The sequence below is a fragment of the Halichoerus grypus genome, chromosome 2, assembly GCF_964656455.1.
Source record: "Halichoerus grypus chromosome 2, mHalGry1.hap1.1, whole genome shotgun sequence".
In the NCBI taxonomy this organism is placed as follows: Eukaryota; Metazoa; Chordata; class Mammalia; order Carnivora; family Phocidae; genus Halichoerus; species Halichoerus grypus.
The window spans coordinates 103093111-103111442 of record NC_135713.1 but is presented as its reverse complement, the minus strand read 5'-3'; the positions used below and the strand labels follow the sequence as shown (position 1 = coordinate 103111442).

At 40.0% G+C, this 18332-nt stretch overlaps 2 protein-coding genes across 5 annotated transcripts in view; one reads left to right on the top strand and one right to left on the bottom strand.

Annotated features, from left to right (window-relative positions):
- Positions 1–5402, bottom strand: part of SGTB (small glutamine rich tetratricopeptide repeat co-chaperone beta) — a 44376-nt gene extending 38974 nt beyond the window's left edge. The window contains exons 1-2 of one of the 4 annotated variants that reach the window (XM_036117468.2): positions 5292–5402; positions 3011–3132 (exon numbers count right to left, since the gene is read on the bottom strand). In XM_036117468.2, the coding sequence (XP_035973361.1) occupies positions 3011–3110 (100 nt within the window). In that variant the 5' untranslated portion in view covers positions 3111–3132; positions 5292–5402. Of the gene's footprint in view, positions 1–3010; positions 3133–3778; positions 4064–4293; positions 4513–5291 lie in introns of those variants that run through there. The other 3 variants (XM_036117467.2, XM_036117469.2, XM_078067277.1) reach the window with 3 other exon arrangements.
- Positions 4585–18332, top strand: part of NLN (neurolysin) — a 92686-nt gene continuing 78938 nt past the window's right edge. The window contains exon 1 of the mRNA XM_036117449.2: positions 4585–4791. Coding sequence (XP_035973342.1) covers positions 4751–4791 — 41 coding nt within the window. The 5' untranslated portion in view covers positions 4585–4750. The remainder of the gene's footprint in view (positions 4792–18332) is intronic.

Genomic DNA, 18332 nt, shown 5'->3' with positions numbered 1-18332 from the left:
TAGAAATGATCCAGGACAGAGTGAAGATTTGCTGATGTAAGACAAGAAATGTAGAATAACTCCAGTGATAACCCAGAGTAGGTGAGACAGGACAGAATCAGATCCAGTGTGCCAGTAGAGAGGTTTCATTTAGAAAAGACAATGGATGGTTCATCTATGGTGTCTTAGTCTGTTTGGGCTGCTCCAACAGAACACCATAGACTAGGTGGCTTATAAACAACAGAAATTTATATCTCAAAGTTCTGAAGGCTGGGAAGTCCAAGATCAAGGTACTAGCAAATTCAGTGTCTAGTGAGGACCTGTTTTCTGGTTCCCAGATGGTGCCTCTTCACTGCGTCCTCACATGGTGGGAGCAAAGGAGCTCTCTGGGGTCTCTTATAAGAGCACTAATCCCAATCATGAAGGCCCCACCTCCTAATACCATCACAATGGGCATTAGGTTTCAACATATGAATTTCAAGAAAACACAAATATTTAGTCCACGGCATATGGTAATAGCTAGGCAGGCAGGCAGAGTGTGTGGGGGTGTAGATGCTGGTGTGTGGATACAGGGGGCAGGGGGAGTCTGTGGAAGTTATTTTCTTATTACTTTAATTCTCTTGGTGGAGTAAGAAGCAAGGTCATCAACTAAAAGTGAGTACAGGGGAAGAGGTTTGAGGGTTTGAGAAGACAGGAGAAAGTGTTAAAGTAGTGGTCTAGGAGAGCAAAAGTATGAACGAACTTGGAAGAGACAGTGTGATTGCCAGGCAGCATTAAATGTCCACTTGAGGCTCATGGTCATGAATTCAAAGTGGGACCAATCAGCAAAGTTGTATGCTTTGTTCCATCTATACATAGTCACATGGATAAGAACACAGAGTTGGTGGAGAGCTGAATTTAAGCAAGGTTGGGTTTTACAAAGGAGAGATATACAAGGGCATGAACATAATGATGAACCATGGAATTTAAGCAAGGTAAGAAGAGGGGTGTGAAAGGTAAGAGATCAACAGACTGGAGGTACCATAGGGTCAAAGATTGTTGAGGTAGGGATTATAGAGGGAATGAGCTGCAAAGACAGGCAGTAGTGGTCAGGAAGTGAAATGTTTACAATAGAGATTATGGAGAGAATGCGGTTTCAATAATGAGAAGGTCCAGGGAAGAGTTTCTCACCCTTGGCACTACTGACAATTTGGACTTTGTTCTTGGGCCATCCTGGGCATTACAGTATGTTTAGCAGTATCGATGGCCTCTACCCACTAGATGCCAGTAATACCAGCCCTCAGTGGTGACAATTAAAAGTATCTCCAGACATTGCAAAATCACCCTGAGTTGAGAACCACTAGTCTAGGGTATGACCACGCGGCTGAGTAGTTGAGATCACCGGAGGACAAGGAGGTCAAGGAACAGAGTGCTGAGAGAACTGAAAGAAACACCTATGAGGTGATTGCAATTGCCAAGAATTCAGACAGAGTAGTACTAGAGAGAGTGACAGGGAACAGGAGCACATAAAACAGATGTCAATAGGTGACAACAGTTAGGAGTGGGTGACATTATCTGGTGAAAAAGCTCAAAGCTGATAAGACTATAAGAACTTACCACTATGGTAAGGCTGGTACTAGAACTTCGGCTCCTTTTCTAGGGCTTTTTTAAATGTCTAGAAGGTGGGCAGACTTCTCCACATGATTTCATACTCAATTAAATTAGACTCACAGAGTCAAAAATAGGGGTCGGTCAAAAACAATTGGCACCATTTCCGACTGCCATATATAACAAACAGCTGAAGGCACATATTTTTGGCTGAAGACCATCCTAAAAATAGGACATAACATCTTGATTTTTAAAAAACCTCTCAATTCTCTTTCTGGCCCTTAGAAGGATGTATTATACTGCCTTTGATTGGAAAAGAAACATCTTTTATTAAATGGTTGCTTTTATCTGTTTGCTACTGAGCAACCATAACCAATGTTTTCTTTATATAAGCAGTCACCTTTACCTTCACATAGTTTAACCACCAAGGAGGACAAAAAGATCTTAATATGAAATGAACCGACTGCAATGCTCTCCAACTGTGTGTCACCTACTCCTCTCACTGCCACCTGGAAAGACAGTGTCTCACCAGATTGCAAGCAGATTTAGAGCAAATGCCCAATTTTCATCCCCACCTCTTAAAAGCATATTCACAATGAAAGTGCTTATTGAAATTAATAGATGCATCCCCTTGATAGGAGGAATAGCTTCAAGATGGCAAATCAAATTGTATTAAATTCTCCCAAATGTAGCCTCATTGCAATAATTAAGTCTTTAAGGAAGCTACACTCATTCAAACTCCATAAGCCCATCTGCAGAATTCTACCCTGTTATGGTTATACTGAATTTAAATTTTATAATGCATAAATGTGAAGCAGAAAAGATGGTGTTCAAGGAAACACGTGATGCTATCATCCAAGTCCTACTCAACTTCACAGATTACCAAATCTAATATCTAAAGCTCACACAGAACAACAGTGAAATCCTCTCATTTTCAAATCCCCAAATAGAAAGTTGTCAGAGCTTAATTGTGATGTAATTATTACACTTTTACATACTGCTTTTATGATGGCTAAGGTATTTTCATATATTGATTCTAAATGGGATGCTTTCCTATTAGGAAGAGACAAGATCTTCAGAGTAAAAACCAGGATTTAAACCTCAACTTGGCCACATTTCACTGTTATGTCACTTAATCTATCTGGTTTCATTTCATTATCTGTTAAGTGAGGATAATACTAACTTAACAGTTACTGTAGAGAAAAAATTCCCTACAGTATGAACAGCATAGTTCTGACACATAACAGTTGTTCAGTAAATGAACCACTGTCCTCATATTGTGTTGTTAGTTAAAACAAGCCTCAGAAAATGGAAACACAAACTCTTCTTGAAAGATCAATAAAATACTTTAATTTTGTTATAATAGATCATGAAGTCAGGCTATAGCTATTTTAGTCTTTGTTTACAATTATAACACAAATGAACATAAAGAGCAGGTGCCTACCTTCCAAACTTTCTTGTTCATCTGAAGTATAAGCATCCATCTGACTTTGTTCCCGTAAGAAACGAATAACTGCATAAACTAAGTGCTTGATAGATGACATTTTAAAAGCTTAAACACTTTTCCTTGATAAGAAAAACGGAAAACAGCGATCCAAGTTATGTTAAAGAATCTGTCAGGAAGGTTATAAATAACTAGATTATAAATTACATCAAAAAAAAAAAACTACATCAAAAGTAAAAAGCAAAAACAGAACCTCTATTACCTTCATTCTTCTTTTTAAAGAGTCAGGAGAACACAAAGTGTTGTTATGGTAACGTATTACATATTTTCACTTATACCCAATTGTATTAGATTGTTAAAGCTTGCAAAAGTAAAATTTTTCTCAAAACATGTAGAACATAAGCTTAGACCCTCACTGAATATCTCACTGTCTCTTAACAGTATATATAGCACAGATACAGATCAGGACAGGGGAATAGATACAGATATAGAAATCCCCAAAAGGCCTCTGTACTAAGTTGAGGGAGATTTCATACTGCTGACTCAGAAGCTGATCTACAATGAGCATCTTCCTCTATTTCATGAGATTTTTAAAAATGTATGTATAATTTACCGTGCACCAACTTTTGTAGGGTTAGACTATTTGAGGAGGAAATATATTAATGGAAGGGTGTTCAACCATTGAATGTCATTCTTAATAAAAATGGCATTTCTATTTAGTCAAGACATGTCGGAAAACCATTGCCTAAGTCGATGGATACTACATACCGACCAATGCTCTCTGCAGTAGCTGTGCTCTCGTGGACAAGCTGGAAGCTCCCTGTCATGTTCATTCACATGGAATACTATCGCATCCAAACAGTGGCGCAGGGCCAGCCGGCCTTAATGGCTTATTTCCACTAAATCGCATCATCCATCTGTTCCCCAGGTTCCCTAATCCAAAGCCAGGGTGTGGTACCCGCCGCCAGGATGTTTATTATTTCTGGGCTTATTTTAAAGGCGAGCCCAGTCTTTAGGCCATGGGCTTGCAAGTACTAAATAAGGCCCCAGGGCAGAAGGTGAAAAAAAGAATGGGGGGGCAGAGAGGGTGAGGAGGAGCAACGAAGATACTCAACCTCCTCCAGGCTTCTCCCCCTTCTTCCCCCCAGAGCACATTGACCTCCTTCTCCCTCCCTTTCTACCCGGGCCTCGTTTTGGCTCAGACGGGGTTTGCTGCGGGTGCGCGGTGCAGGCCCCATCTGGGGCAGGGGGAGACGCACCCATCCCAGACAGAAGCCCCTTACCAGGCGAGAGGACGCGAGACAGTGGCAGCGGGCCTGGGGGCGTCCGTAAGCCGGTACGCCCGCCCCCTGGTCCTCCGGCTTCAGCCTGGCTCCCGATCGCAGCACTGCCCACGGTCGCCCAAACTTCCCCGGCTCCCAGGCCGCCGTCGCCCCTCAGCCCACCCGGCTGCGCGCTCCGCTCCCGGCCACTGGGTCTCGCCAGAACCGCCCCCCGGGCGGCGCCAGCGCGCGGGGCGGGGCGCAAGTCGGGGGGGCGGGGCGCAAGTCGGGGGGCGGGGCCGAAGTGGGCGCCGGCGTGGGGCTGCCGCACGTGGGAGGGCGCGGACAGGGCTGGCCGCCGCCGCAGCTGTTGCGTCCTGCGCTAGGCCGCCTTTCGGCTCCCCGGCGCCCCGCATCCCCCACCCCAAACCGGAGGACAGCGCGCCCGCCGCCGCCGCCGCCGCCTCTCGGCCCTCCCATGATCGCCCAGTGCCTTTCGGCTGTGCGAGGCCTCCACAGGTACCTCCAGTGCGCGGGTTAACCTTGGCTGTGGGCCGGGCGTGGTCCCGTCCGTGCCAGGTGCCTGTGCTCAGCATTTCCCGAGCGTACCCCTCCGACGCCCCTGGGACTCTACGTCCCCGCGGCCCGCATGCTCTACCCTGAGGGACACCTGGCGCGGACACTTGGGGCCACCTTTCCCTCCACTCCCTCGGGAGGGCATCCATTCCCCTTTGTTTGGGACTGTCTCAGCTGCAGCCAGCAAGACTGGCCACAGGCCTGGCCCAAAATGAATGCAGAAAGATGGTTCGGATAAGAAAATCGTTTGACTTCCGCCTCCCATCCAGAACTGCGAACCTCTTATTAAAAGTGCCGGCAGCTGTAGACTCAGGAATAGAGATTCTGATTTGCCCCTCACGCATATCATTAGCATACAAATCGTTTAACAAACACGCGCGATGAAACCGCTATGGTTTTGCTGCTTATCTCGGTCCATGCTTTCTAATTTCCTTTTTATTTACCTCTTCCCCATAAAACATTCGGCGTCTTGCTGGGGCCAATTGACTTGGCCCAAAATGGAGGAAATTATTGCTAGGACACGGTTTGGGGCAGCCTCAGCTGCTGTTTTGGATTGCTTCCTAGCTCCCAAGCCACACCCCTCTGCCACAGACCAGTAGCAAGATGGTGAGAGAATTAAATTCTTTGCACGGATGCACTAGATGGAGTGGTTTTCGGAAACAATGCCTCTACCACCCCCATCCCCAAATTCAGCCTTGAACTGTAAATCCTAATGAAGATCCAACAGAAAAAAGGAAATATGTGTTTCTCGCTAGATACTTATAAAACTACTTTGGAAAATGTTCAGCATTTAAGCTTTTTGACAGTTTTCTATTGTATATGGCCACTCATCTGTGTGGAGCTTTGTGTTGCTCAGTCCCTGTAATTATGGTGCATCCAAGGGACAGTAATAATTATAAAGAGTTAATATGATGATTTTTACCATATTTCACACCGTCCTTTTAGTCTGCAGGCTGCAAGTGATACAGCTTCAAATGCAGCTATACCAACAAATGAAGATACATAACGCAGGTGTGAGAAGAATAAATTTTGTGTAAGACAGCTATTCTCAAACTTTTTAGTCTCAGGACCCCTTTACCTTGCAAAAATTACTGAGGATCTAAGAGCTTCTGTTTATGTCGGTTATAACTACCCATATTTACCATATTAGAAATGAAAATTAGGGGATTTTTAAAGTATTCATTTATGTAAAAAGAAAACAGTAATAAACTCATTACCTGCACAAATAACATTTTTAATGAAAAATAACTGTTTTCCAAAACTCCTCCAAAAAAATCAGTAAGAAAGTGGAATTGTGGTTTGGTTTCTTTTTTTTTTTCCTTCAGTTTTTTTTTTTATGGTTGTAAAATATACATAATGTAAAATTTGCCATTTTAATCATTTTTAAGTGCACAATTCAGTGACATTAAGAACATTTACATAGTTGTACAACCATTACCATTATCCATCTCCAGATCTTTTTCATCATCCCAAAGTGAAACTCTGTACCCATTAAACAGTAACTCCTCATGTTCTTTCCCGTCTCTGGTAACCACTATTCTTTCTGTCTTTATGATTTTGACTATATTAGGCACCTCATACAGGTGGAATCCTACAGTTTTTGTTCTTTTCTGACTGGCTTATTTGAGTTAGCATGTTTTTAAGGTTCATCCGTGTTATAACTTAGGTCAGAATTTTCTTCCTTTTCAAGGCTGAATAATATTCCATCGTATCGATATAACACATTTTGTTTGTTTATTCACCTGTCCATGATCACTTGGGTTGTTTCCATCTTTTGGCTGTTTTGAATAATACTGCTATGATCAGAGATGTGCACACATCTGTTTGAGTCTCTCCTTTCAGTTCTTTGGTATATATACTTAGAATTAGTGGATCCATATGGTAATTCTGTGTTTAATTTTTTGAGGAACCACTATGTTTCCCACAGCACCTGTACCATTTTACATTCCTGTCAGCAGTGAACAAGAGTTCCGTCTTCTCTATATCTTCTCCAACATTTTATTTGTTTTTGTTTTTTATAAAAACTATCCTAGGAGTGGCATTGTTTTACACTTGTGCAAAACAAATGTGTAACTTAATAAAAAAATAGCTGGATTCTAATATCTGCTTCTGCATTTGATATGTTACACTTTTGTTTTGGTTTAAGAAGAAAATCCCACCTCTCACTTATATGTAGTTGGAAAAACAGGAGTATTTAACAGCTTTTTAAAAGTAATCATGGATATGCTTTGATATCATATCAAAGTTTCACAAGTGGTAGTTTTTTAAAGATTAGTTGCAATGCAGAATATGAAACTATCAGTGTACTTTTCTTATTCTGTTACATTAAAATCCATGGATTTTAAATGGATCCTTTACACACACATGATTTTCTAATATCAAACATTGGTTACTTGGAAAATCGCAGTACACTGTGTTATACAGATCTTCCTAATGTTGACACATTACGTTATACAATATCAAATCATATTCCTTTATATCATCATCCACTCCATCATAAAAGTCTTGAGGTATTCGGAAGCTGGCAAGCTCCCAGGGGCAGATACAATTTTTCAAAATTCTAATTTTCATTTGAAAGCTGAAATTTTATCAGTGGTAACAAATACTATCCGTTCCTCAATGTGACAGGCTCACTTTGTTACATTTTTGAGAGAACTTCTGCTGAATACTTTAGTCTGATCAATCATAGTTTGTCACTCATCTTTTCAAGTACAAACAGTGTTCCATGAGAAAAGCAGCTATTTCAGCTCCAATTTAATTGGTTGCACAAGTGCTTTTGGTTTATATTTTACTATTTCATGAAAGTGAAATTGACATTTTTAGCGTGAGTCCATGGCAGTGAAGAATATAATGACTGTTAAGACAGTTCGGTCCCACTGCCTTGACGTGTTCTAAGGAGCCAACAATTTCATCTACCATTGTTTCTTACCATCAGTACAAATGTCAACCAAGTGAAAAAAGTAAATAATATCATACTATTATCATGAAGTACTTGTAACCTCCCAGATGACTTGAAATGGTCTCAGGGACCTCTCCCCATATTCCCACCCCCAAGGATGGCAGAACACATCTTGAGAACCACTGATAAGTGTTACTCAGATTCTTTGTCTATGCGTGGAAGAAAATAAATATATAAAAAGCCATGCAATTATTATCTTGTTAGAAGCTGGTAACCAACTAAATATATCAACTATTTTGTTACTTAACAGCATAATATTACAGTTAATCAACATATATAGCAGTAGTAGTCATTAACTTATGGCACTTGTGAGTGACTTAATCACAGAATCTTTGTTTCGAACTGTGTCCTCCAAAAAACAGTCAATACTAGACAACGTGGAAGGCCCTGTGTGTTCTCTTGATGTATTTTTTCCTGTTTCTTCCTACACTTGGGAGTTCATTTTCGTGTTTAAAGAGTAGGTTTTTGTTTACTGACTTAGGATTTCTTTTGTTTTTCTCTTGGTAGAGCTGCTATACCCCCTTCCCAAAGCCAGTTGGACAGCCAGGATGATTGATGGGGTCCTAGGCCAATTTCTTAGGAATAAGGGGACAGAGAATCTGAAAACTGGTTGTAGTTGCCATTTAGATAATCTTGTGACCTTAAGTAAATCACTCAATATCTTGGATCTCTCTCAAGTTCCTTATTTTGTAAAATGAAAAGGACTGGACTCAATGATACTTAAGATTTCTTTCAACTTTTGTTGCCATAGCGATTAAACCAGGTGAATTTCCCCTCCTTTCTCAGCCAGATTACACAGAATATGAGCCAAGCAAAATCTGATGCATACTGTAGAGTGAGGGATGGATGGCATTGTCAAAAAAACAAATAAGAAAGATGACTCAACGATATTTAGTCCAAATTTTATATATATATATATATATATATATAAAATGGCCCTGGTTTCCTCATTCAATTAAAAAAGAACCATGGTTTTAAAAATTCTGACAGCAATGCATGTTCATTGTAGGAAACTTAGAAAATATTCACAAGCAAAAGAAACACAATCCAGAAGAACCAATTGTTAACAGCTCCCAAAATCTTTTCTACAAATAGACACTTTTTTTTTTTTTTACAAATATGGGATTATACCATATTTTTATAAGTTGTATGTACTATAAACATCCTTCCATAATATAAATAGTTACAATCTAGTCCATTTAGAAATGTGTGATAATTAATCCCTACTTTTGAACATAACAACTTTTTTCCACTTCCTGCCATGAGTAATAATGCTTACTTAGATAAATGTTCTTGCTCTTAAGTCTTTTGCCAAATCCTTAATTATTTCATTAGTATAAGTTCTTAGCAATGGAATTTGTACATCAAAGGGCATGTACATCTTCCAGGCCTTTGGCACTTACTATCCTAGTTTTCTCCAAAACATTCCACCAAAATTACACTCTTACCAGTGGAGTGTGTAAATGCTAGTTTCCTACACCATTACCAACACTGAACATCTTAATATTTTTTACCTGTATCAATTTGTGAGGCAGGAAGTTTTCTTATTATAATTTGCATTGACTTGCATTTTTTTGAGAGTTTATTAGGTGAGTTTAATTCTTTAATGAAAATTCAGGACTTGTGATCTGAAGACCAAAAAAGTTGTTTGTTTCTGATGTGAGAATTTATTCATATGGGAAGTCTCAGAAAGTTAGACAGATTAAATTATAGTTATTCATAAATTTAACAATATTTCTGTATCTTAACTGGAATTAAGTAAAATTGCAGTTGTCCCCCCAAATCCAGTAGCTAGAAACCCCAGAATTTTAGGACAATGGTGCTAGAAAAAAAATACCAATAAAGGAAAGGTTTTAAGTTATAAATATCAAAGGCTGGACTGAGATTATTTGTAAAAATGGATTTTAAAAAGTTGTAAAGGAGGATTTTTGTTGTTGTTCTTTACCCCTGGTTTTGGACAGAAACATCTGGTACTTAGATTTAAATATTATCACCTCTTTTGTTAAGACAAAGCAGAGAACTTCTGTGGGGAGAAGCACCTAGATGAAAGTATGAAGAACCAAGGAAATTGATGCTTATTGGATACATATGTATATGCCAAGTTCTGCATTAGAAAGGCAGGTAGTGGGGCGCCTGGGTGGCTCAGTCATTAAGCCTCTGCCTTCAGCTCAGGTCATGATCCTGGGGTCCTGGGATCGAGCCCCACCTCAGGCTCCCTGCTTGGCGGGAAGCCTGCTTCTCCCTCTCCCACTCCCCCTGCTTGTGTTCCCTCTCTGGCTGTGTCTCTCTGTCAAATAAATAAATAAAATCTTTAAAGAAAAAAAGAAAGGCAGGTAGTAAGTATAGTACTCTAGACTAGAATAGACTAGGCTCTAGTAATCTGGACCTGTCCCCGCCACTGGCTAGCACTGCAATCTCAGGCAGAGTTACTTGATTTCTCTGTGTCTGTTTCTTCATCAGTAAGTTGAAATTAATTGCTAATTTTTTCACTCACCAAATATTTTTTGAGTGGCTGTTATGTGCCAAACATTATTCTAGTTTTAATGATACAACAATGAACAAAGCAGCCAAAAATCTTTGTGTTCATGGAGCTTACATTCTAGTGGGAGAGACAACTAAGGAAAAATATAGAGTATGTTAAATGGGGACATGTGCCAGGGGGCAAAAAATAAAGCAGAAAAGAGGGATCTTCGGTATTGGTGAAAATGAAATTATAGCGTTGACAAGAGAGGGCTCAGTGAGAAGTTGATAACTGTGCCTGGTGTGTTTGAGAAATTGAAGAGGCCATTGTGACTAGAATAGAGTATCTTTCAGACAAGTGAGTAGGATATGAGACAAGAGAGGGAAAAATTGTATTCATCTGTATTAGAAAAACAGTTCTCCCTTCTGGGAGCCCTTTACTACTCACACAGAACTCTTCACTTCTGACACTGAACAGTCACCAAATGTGTGTGGAGGTTTTCCCCACAGCAAGCCATTCTCTGAGTCACCAGCTGGGTGTCCTACATTTTAACTCAATTCTGATACTACCTACCTGGAGATATTATCAGATCCCACAGGTTAAGGACTGGTCTCCACACTCCACATGCCAGTTGCAAGTCCATGTTGTTACCTGTGCTTCTGACCAATTGGCTATAAATCTGAGCTTCCCACGGCCCTCTCCTTGGGTTCAATTAATTTGCTAGAGAGGTTCACAGAACTCAGGAAACATGTTTACCAGTTTATTAAAGGATATTATAAGGATATAGGTGAACAGCCAGATAAAGAGTTACATACAGTGAGGTCTGGGAGGGTCCTGAGCACAGTAGCTTCTGTCCCTGTGAAGTTGGGGTATATCACCCTCCTGGTACATGGATATGTTCACCAAACTGAAAGCTCTCCAAACCCCATACTATAGGGATTTTTATGGAGCTTTTATGAGGTAGGCATGATCTATCATTAACTCCATTTTCAGCCCTTCTCCCTTCTCAAGAGAATGGGGGGAGGAGCAGGGCTGAAAATTCCAAGCTTCTAATCATGGCTCAGTCTTTCTAGTAACCAGTCCTTATCCAGGGAGCCTACGCAGAGTCACTTCATCAGAGCAAAAGACACTCCTATCACCCAGGAAACTGCAGGGTTTTCGGGAGCCCTATGACAGAAACCAGGGTCAGAAACCAAATATTACAACAAAAGATGATCCAGTGCTCTTATCACTTAGGTAATAACAAGGGTTTTAGGAGCTCAGTGCCAGGAGCCAGGAACAAAGACCACTATATATTTGCTATTATCTCACATCATCTTTTTAAGATGGAGAGTAAATAAAGAGTACTTTGAACATTGCCTAACTATGTCCATTACTATTGCCACAATAATGCCATGTAACAAACTGCATCTCCGCAGAGTATAATGACGGATATTTATGTTTGCTGACAAATGTTATGTTTGTTGGACAGTTTTTCTGGTCTTGACTGGGCTCATTCTGCACCTACAGTCAGCCATGGGCTGTGTGGGCAGCTCTGCTGATCTTGGCTTGGCTGCCTCTTATATATGGGAATCTAGGATGGTGAAAACTAGGGCCACTTGGCTCTCTTTCACATTCTCTTGCATTCTCTGGGAAACTAACTCTGACGTGTTCTCATGGCCAGGGCAGGGTTCCATGAGAGTGAAGTGTATATAGGCCTGCTGAAGCATAGGCTCGAACTGGATGGAGCACCATCAACTCTGCCACATTCTACTGGCCAAAGCAACTCACAGGGCCAGTCCGGGTTCAAGAAATGGGTAGATAGACGTTGTATCTTGATGGGAGGAGTAGTAAATTCAAATTATAAGAAATCATAGGTACATATAGAGGTGAGATGGAGGGCATGTTAGCAGTTAGTCTACCACATTGGCACATAAAAGCTCAATAAATATTAGCTATTATTAGCTATTAGCTATTATTTCATGTGTGTGAATTACCTAGTTGTATTTAGGAGGTTTTCAAATTCAGATCATTAATTTGTTTTTTGGGGTTTTTTTTAAAGATTTCATTTATTTGAGAGAGCGAGAGAGAGCACAAGCGGTGGGGGAAGGGCAGAGGGAGAAGGGGAAGGAGAAGCAGACTCCCCGCTGAGCAGGGAGCCCGATACAGGGCTCCATCCCAGGACCCTGGGATCATGACCTGAGCTGATGCAGACAACCGACTGAGTCACCCAGGCGCCCCTCAGATTATTAACTTGTAATAGCCCTTTATAAACATTGCAGGGGTTTTTTTGTCTTTAAATTCTGGGGTGGATTGTTACTGCTTTTTTGCCCTACAAAAGTTTAAAGTTGTTATGTAATCAAGTATATCAGTCTTTTCCTTTATGATTTTTGCCTTTGATTGCATGCCTGGAAAGTGCGTCCCTACCCCAAAACTATAATTTTTTAAATCACCTGCCTTTTCTTCTAGTACTTTTATGTTTCATTTTGCACGTTTGGAACCTTTACCTATCATGAAGTAACGTTTCCAATTATTAAGTGAAACAAAAAGGAAATCAGCATAAACTGCAGGAAGTATGGGAAACTCCAGCTTACAAAAGAGGGGTTTCTAATTTACCACAGTGTACTTTGGAAGATCCCATTCCACCTGCTGTGAGATTATCTATACCTCCTGCTTGGCATTCAAAAGGATACCCTCTTACTTCCCAGCCACACATAGCTGATACCTTTGATACCTAGTCTTATCTGTGGTCAGGACCCAAGAGGAAAGCTCTTTTCCTGCCTCGTGTCTTTTATTTTTTCTTCCTGTTCTCCCACCCGCCTCCCTTCTGGAAACCATCAGTTCGTTTTCTATAGTTGAGAGTCTGTTTCTTAGTTTGCCTCTCCCCCTCCTTTTTTTCCCTTTGCTCGTTTGTTTCTTAAACTCCATATATGAATGAAACTCATATGGTATTTGTCTTTCTCTGATTGACTTATTTCACTTAGCATAATACTCTTTAGGTCCATCCATGTCATTGCAAATGGAAGATTTTATTTTATTTTTTTGGCTGAATAATATTCCATTCAATATGGAATAGAGTATTTTGTGTGTGTGTGTGTGTGTGTGTGTGTGTATACACATCTAACCCATTCATCAGTGGACACTTGGGCTGTTTCCATAATTTGGTTTTTATAGATAATGCTGCTATAAACATCAGGGTGCATGTATCCCTTTGAATTAGTATTTTTGTATTTGGGTAAATACCTAGTAGTGCAATTGCCAGATCATAGAATGGTTCTATTTTTAACTTTCTGGGGAACCTCCATACTGTTTTCCAGTGTGGCTACACCAGCTTGCATTCCCACCAACAGTGCAAAAGTTTTCCGCTTTGGGAGTAGGTTTTTTACCCTTGGAGTACGCCACACCATACATAAGGTGTAGGTACAAAAATATTTTTGGAAGCATTGCTCTCATTCACCTGGTGTTCTCAAGTTTCCAAGCACAAGAGAAGACAAGCTCCAGTGCTTAAAAGCTTACCAAGTCTCTGTTTTATGTTTGCTAACACTTATTGACTAAAGCAAGTCACATGGCCAAACCTAGAGTCAAGGGTGAAGACACCTCTTGGTGGAAAAAAAACTGCTGAATTATATTACAATGACAGAGATAGGAAGAATTTGTGGTCCTTTTTGCAGTCTATTACATAGTTTTTGTAATGCTCGGGGCAAAAAAAATGTGTCTTTAAATACATTAGCAAAGAAGGAAGATTTGAGTTTTTATCTCAAGCTAGAAAAGGAACAGCAAATTCAACCCAAAGAAAATAGAAACCAGGCAATAATAAAAAGTAGAAATCAATGATACAGAAAAGAAACAGGCAATAAGGAAATTCAACAAAGCCAAAGTTTGTTCTTTAAAAATATTGATGGGGGCCCTGAGTGGCTCATTCGGTTAAGCATCTGCCTCGGGCTCAGGTCATGATCCCAGAGTCCTGGGATCGAGCCGCGCATCGGGCTCCCTGCTCCGTGGGGAGTCTGCTTCTCCCCCTGCTTGTGTTCCCTCTCTCGCTATGTCTGTCTCTGTCAAATAAATAAATAAAATCTTAAAAATAAATAAATATTGATAAAATTGATCGACTGTTTAGCAAGAAAAATGAGAGGAAACACATGAATAAAAGGAATAAAATAGGGACCATCACTACAGACTACAGATGTTACAAAGATGAGAGTATTTGTGAAGAAGTATTTGCCAGTACATTTGAAAATTTAGATAAGTGGAAAAATTCCCTGAAAAATACAACATTAAAGTGGACACCACAAGAAATAGAAAATCCTATATTTATTAAAGAAACTGTGTGTGTATTCAAAGACTTTTCCACAAAGAAAACTCTAGACCCACGTGGCTTCAGCAGTGAATTCTTCCAAATATCTAAGGAATAATACCAATCATATATAAACATTTCCAAAGAATAGAAAAACAGCTGACACTTCCCAATTAGATTTATGAGATCAACCAACCCTCATTCCAAAAATTCAGGAGGACACTACAAGGGAAAACTAGTGGGTTCTTGTAAGTTTAAAAAAATTAGAAACTCAATCAATGAAATTAATCAATTAATGGAATAAAGGAGAAAAATCATGCGATTATTTTGCTAGATTCAAAAAAGAATTTGATAAAATTTAATATCCATTCATGATTTTTAAAAAAAAATTTTGGCAAACCAAGAATAGGATTTCTTTAACTTCATAAAGTATATTTTTTAAAACCTACATAAAACTTTATATAAAATAGTAAAGTTATTTTTATTTTTTTATTATTTTTTAGTAAAATTATTTTTATTCTTTTTACTTTTTTATTGTTATGTTAATCACCATACATTACATCATTAGTTTTTGATGTAGTGTTCCATGATTCATTGTTTGCGTATAACACCCAGTGCTCCATGCAGAACGTGCCCTCTTTAATACCCATCACCAGGCTAACCCATCCTCCCACCCGCCTCCCCTCTAGAACCCTCAGTTTGTTTTTCAGAGTCCATAGTCTCTCATGGTCCTCTCCCCCTCGGATTCCCCCCCTTCATTCTTCATTCTTCCCCTCCTACCATCTTCTTTTTTTTTTTAAGTCAATCAGAGAAAGACATGTATCATATGACCTCACTGATATGAGGAATTCTTAATCTCAGGAAACAAACTGAGGGTTGCTGGAGTGGGGGGTGGGGTGGGAGGGATGGGGTGCCTGGGTGATAGACACTGGGAGGGTATGTGCTATGGTGAGTGCTGTGAATTGTGCAAGACTGTTGAATCACAGATCTGTACCTCTGAAACAAATAATGCAATATATGTTAAGAAAGTAAAATTATTTTTAAAAAGCCTTCCTGAGATCAGGAATGAGGTAAAGATGACCATTTTTACTATGTATATTCAATGCTGTCCTTGAGGTTTCAGCCAGTGCAATAGTTTAAGAAAAAAAGATTAAAAATTGGAAAGGAAGAAATAGAACTGCCATTTTTCACAATGACATAATTGTGTGTATAGAAAATTTGAAGGATAGAATAAGTGAATTCAGCAAGGTTCCTGGATAAAAGATCAATATAAAAAAATTCAATTATAGTTCTATCTTAGCAAGATGCAACTGGGAAATAAAAATTTTAAATTTTATAAGTAAAAATAGAATTAAAAACTTTATACAGGAATAAATCAAATAAAAAATGTGTAAGACATCAGCAGAGAAAACTACAAAACACTACTGAAAGAAATAAAAGAAGATCTAAGCAAATGAAAGGGTACGTCAGTTTGAGATTGGACCACTGAATGTAGAAAGTCTTTATTTTCCATCAACTTTATTTCCATTTTGTTTGCCTTCAGCTGCTCTTTAAGACGACTCAATGGTTGGTCCCATTCAGCGGCCTGAGCAATGGGAGCTGCAGACCAGCCTTCAGGGGCAGGCTGAGCACTCTGGTCTTCAGCAGGGAACTGCCGAAGGGGCACCGAGGGCACCTGCACACCTTCAGACCAGTCTGTGACTTCAGGTTGAGTAGCAGTGAACTCAGGAGCTGGAGCAGTCCATTCACCCTGAATTTCCTCCTTGGTCACAGCCTTTTCAGCAGCAGCCTGCTCTTTTCAATCTCTCCAGGATCTGTGTAGAAGTAGAGATCAGGCATGACCTCCCCTGGGTGATCAGAGGAAATGGTACCACACATGCCCAGAACATCCCTGGGCCAGCATCCACCACATCAGACCCCCTGAGTGAGCTCCCTTGTTGTTGCAAGGTATGGCAATGTCCACATAGCACAAAGTAGAGTCTGTGTTACACAGAACGATGGTAGGCAAGTTGATGTAAGATGCCTTTGTGAGAGGCCGGTCAGCCCTGTGAGCAGTAACCACCAGAAGTCTCGGCTCCCGGAAGTCTTCCTGGGTCTGGTTAGTGAAGGTTCTAGGAGTGAAGTGGCTAGCCATGGGAGTGGCTCCAGTAGCAGCCACAAATTTCAGCACAGTTGGCTGGCCAGTATTCCTGAGTGATAGGACACTGACATGAGCCAGGTTTTCAATGGCAACAGTGGCATGAGGTCTCAGCAGAAGGTTCTCTCTGGTTCTCTTCAGATTTGTGATGTAGATACCATCACTTTTGTAGATGTACTGTTCCATCAGGAAGTCAAGGTTGGTGCCAGCTAAGTAGGCTCCTGCTGCAAGAAATTTCAGGACATTCTCCTGCTGCATTTGCTGGACATCAAGGGCTCTAGACATTGTGATAGTTTCCCTTTACGTTACAGTGGGAATGCAGAACAACACTGTATGGATCCCTTCCTGGGGAGCACAGAAAAGTGGACTACTTAATATTGTAAAATTGTCAATTTCCCCTAGATCAACCTTTAGATTCAATAAAATCCCAGTCAAAATCCCAGAAAACCTTTTTGTAGAAATTGACACATAGATTCTTTAAAATTTAAAATGGAAACACAAAGGGCTGAGAATAGCAAAACACAAACTTAAAAAATATCAAGGTGGAGGATGTAAGCTACCAAATATCAAGGTATTACAAAGCTACAGTTAGTAAAAAACAAAACACAATGTGGTATTGGTGGGAGGATAGAAAAATAGATGAAGGAACAGAGTCCAGAAATAAACTTACACATACCTGACAACTATTTTTTACAATAAAGGTGCCCCACTGCTATAGTAGGGGGAAGGAGGGCTTTTTTCAATAAATAATATTTGGTCAATTGCATATCCATACAGAAAGAGATGAACCCTTTTTTTTTTTACCTTTTACTATTATTATTTAATGTAAATTTCAGTTAACATACAGTATAACATTAGTTTTAGGTATACAGTATAGTGATTCAGCACTGCCGTTCAACACCTGGTGCTGATCTCAGCAATTGCACTCCTTAATCCCCATCACCTATCTCACCCATCCCCCACCCACCTCCCATCTCATAACCATCAGTTTGTTCTCTATAGTTAGGAGTCTTTCTGGGTTTGCTTCTTTCTCCCTTTTTACCCCTTTGCTTATTTGTATTGTTTCTAAATTCCACAAGTGATTAAAATCACATGGTATTTGTCTTTCTCTGACATATTTCGCTTAGCATAATACTCCATCCATGTCATTACAAGTGGCAAGATTACATTCTTTTTGTATGGCTGAGTAATATTCCATTTTATACACACACACACACACATGCACACACAGCACATCTCTTTTATCCATTTTCAGTCAATGGACACTTGGGCTTTCCATAATTTGGCTATTGTAGATAATGCTGCTATAAACATCAGGGTGCATGTATCCCTTTGAATTAGTGTTTTTGTATTCTTTGGGTAAATACCTAATAGTGCAATTGCTGGATCATAGGGTAGTTCTAATTTTAACTTTTTGAGGAATCTCCATACTGTTTTCCAGAGTGGCTGCACCAGTTTGCATTCCCGCTAACGATGCAAAGAGTTCCCCTTTCTCCACATCCTCGCCAACACCTGTTGTTTCTTGTGTTATTTTAGCCAATCTGACAGGTGTGAGGTGATATTATAGTTTTGATTTGTATTACCCTGATGATAAATGATGTTGAGCATCTTTTCATGTGTCTGTTGGCCATCTATATGTCTTTTTTTGAAAAAT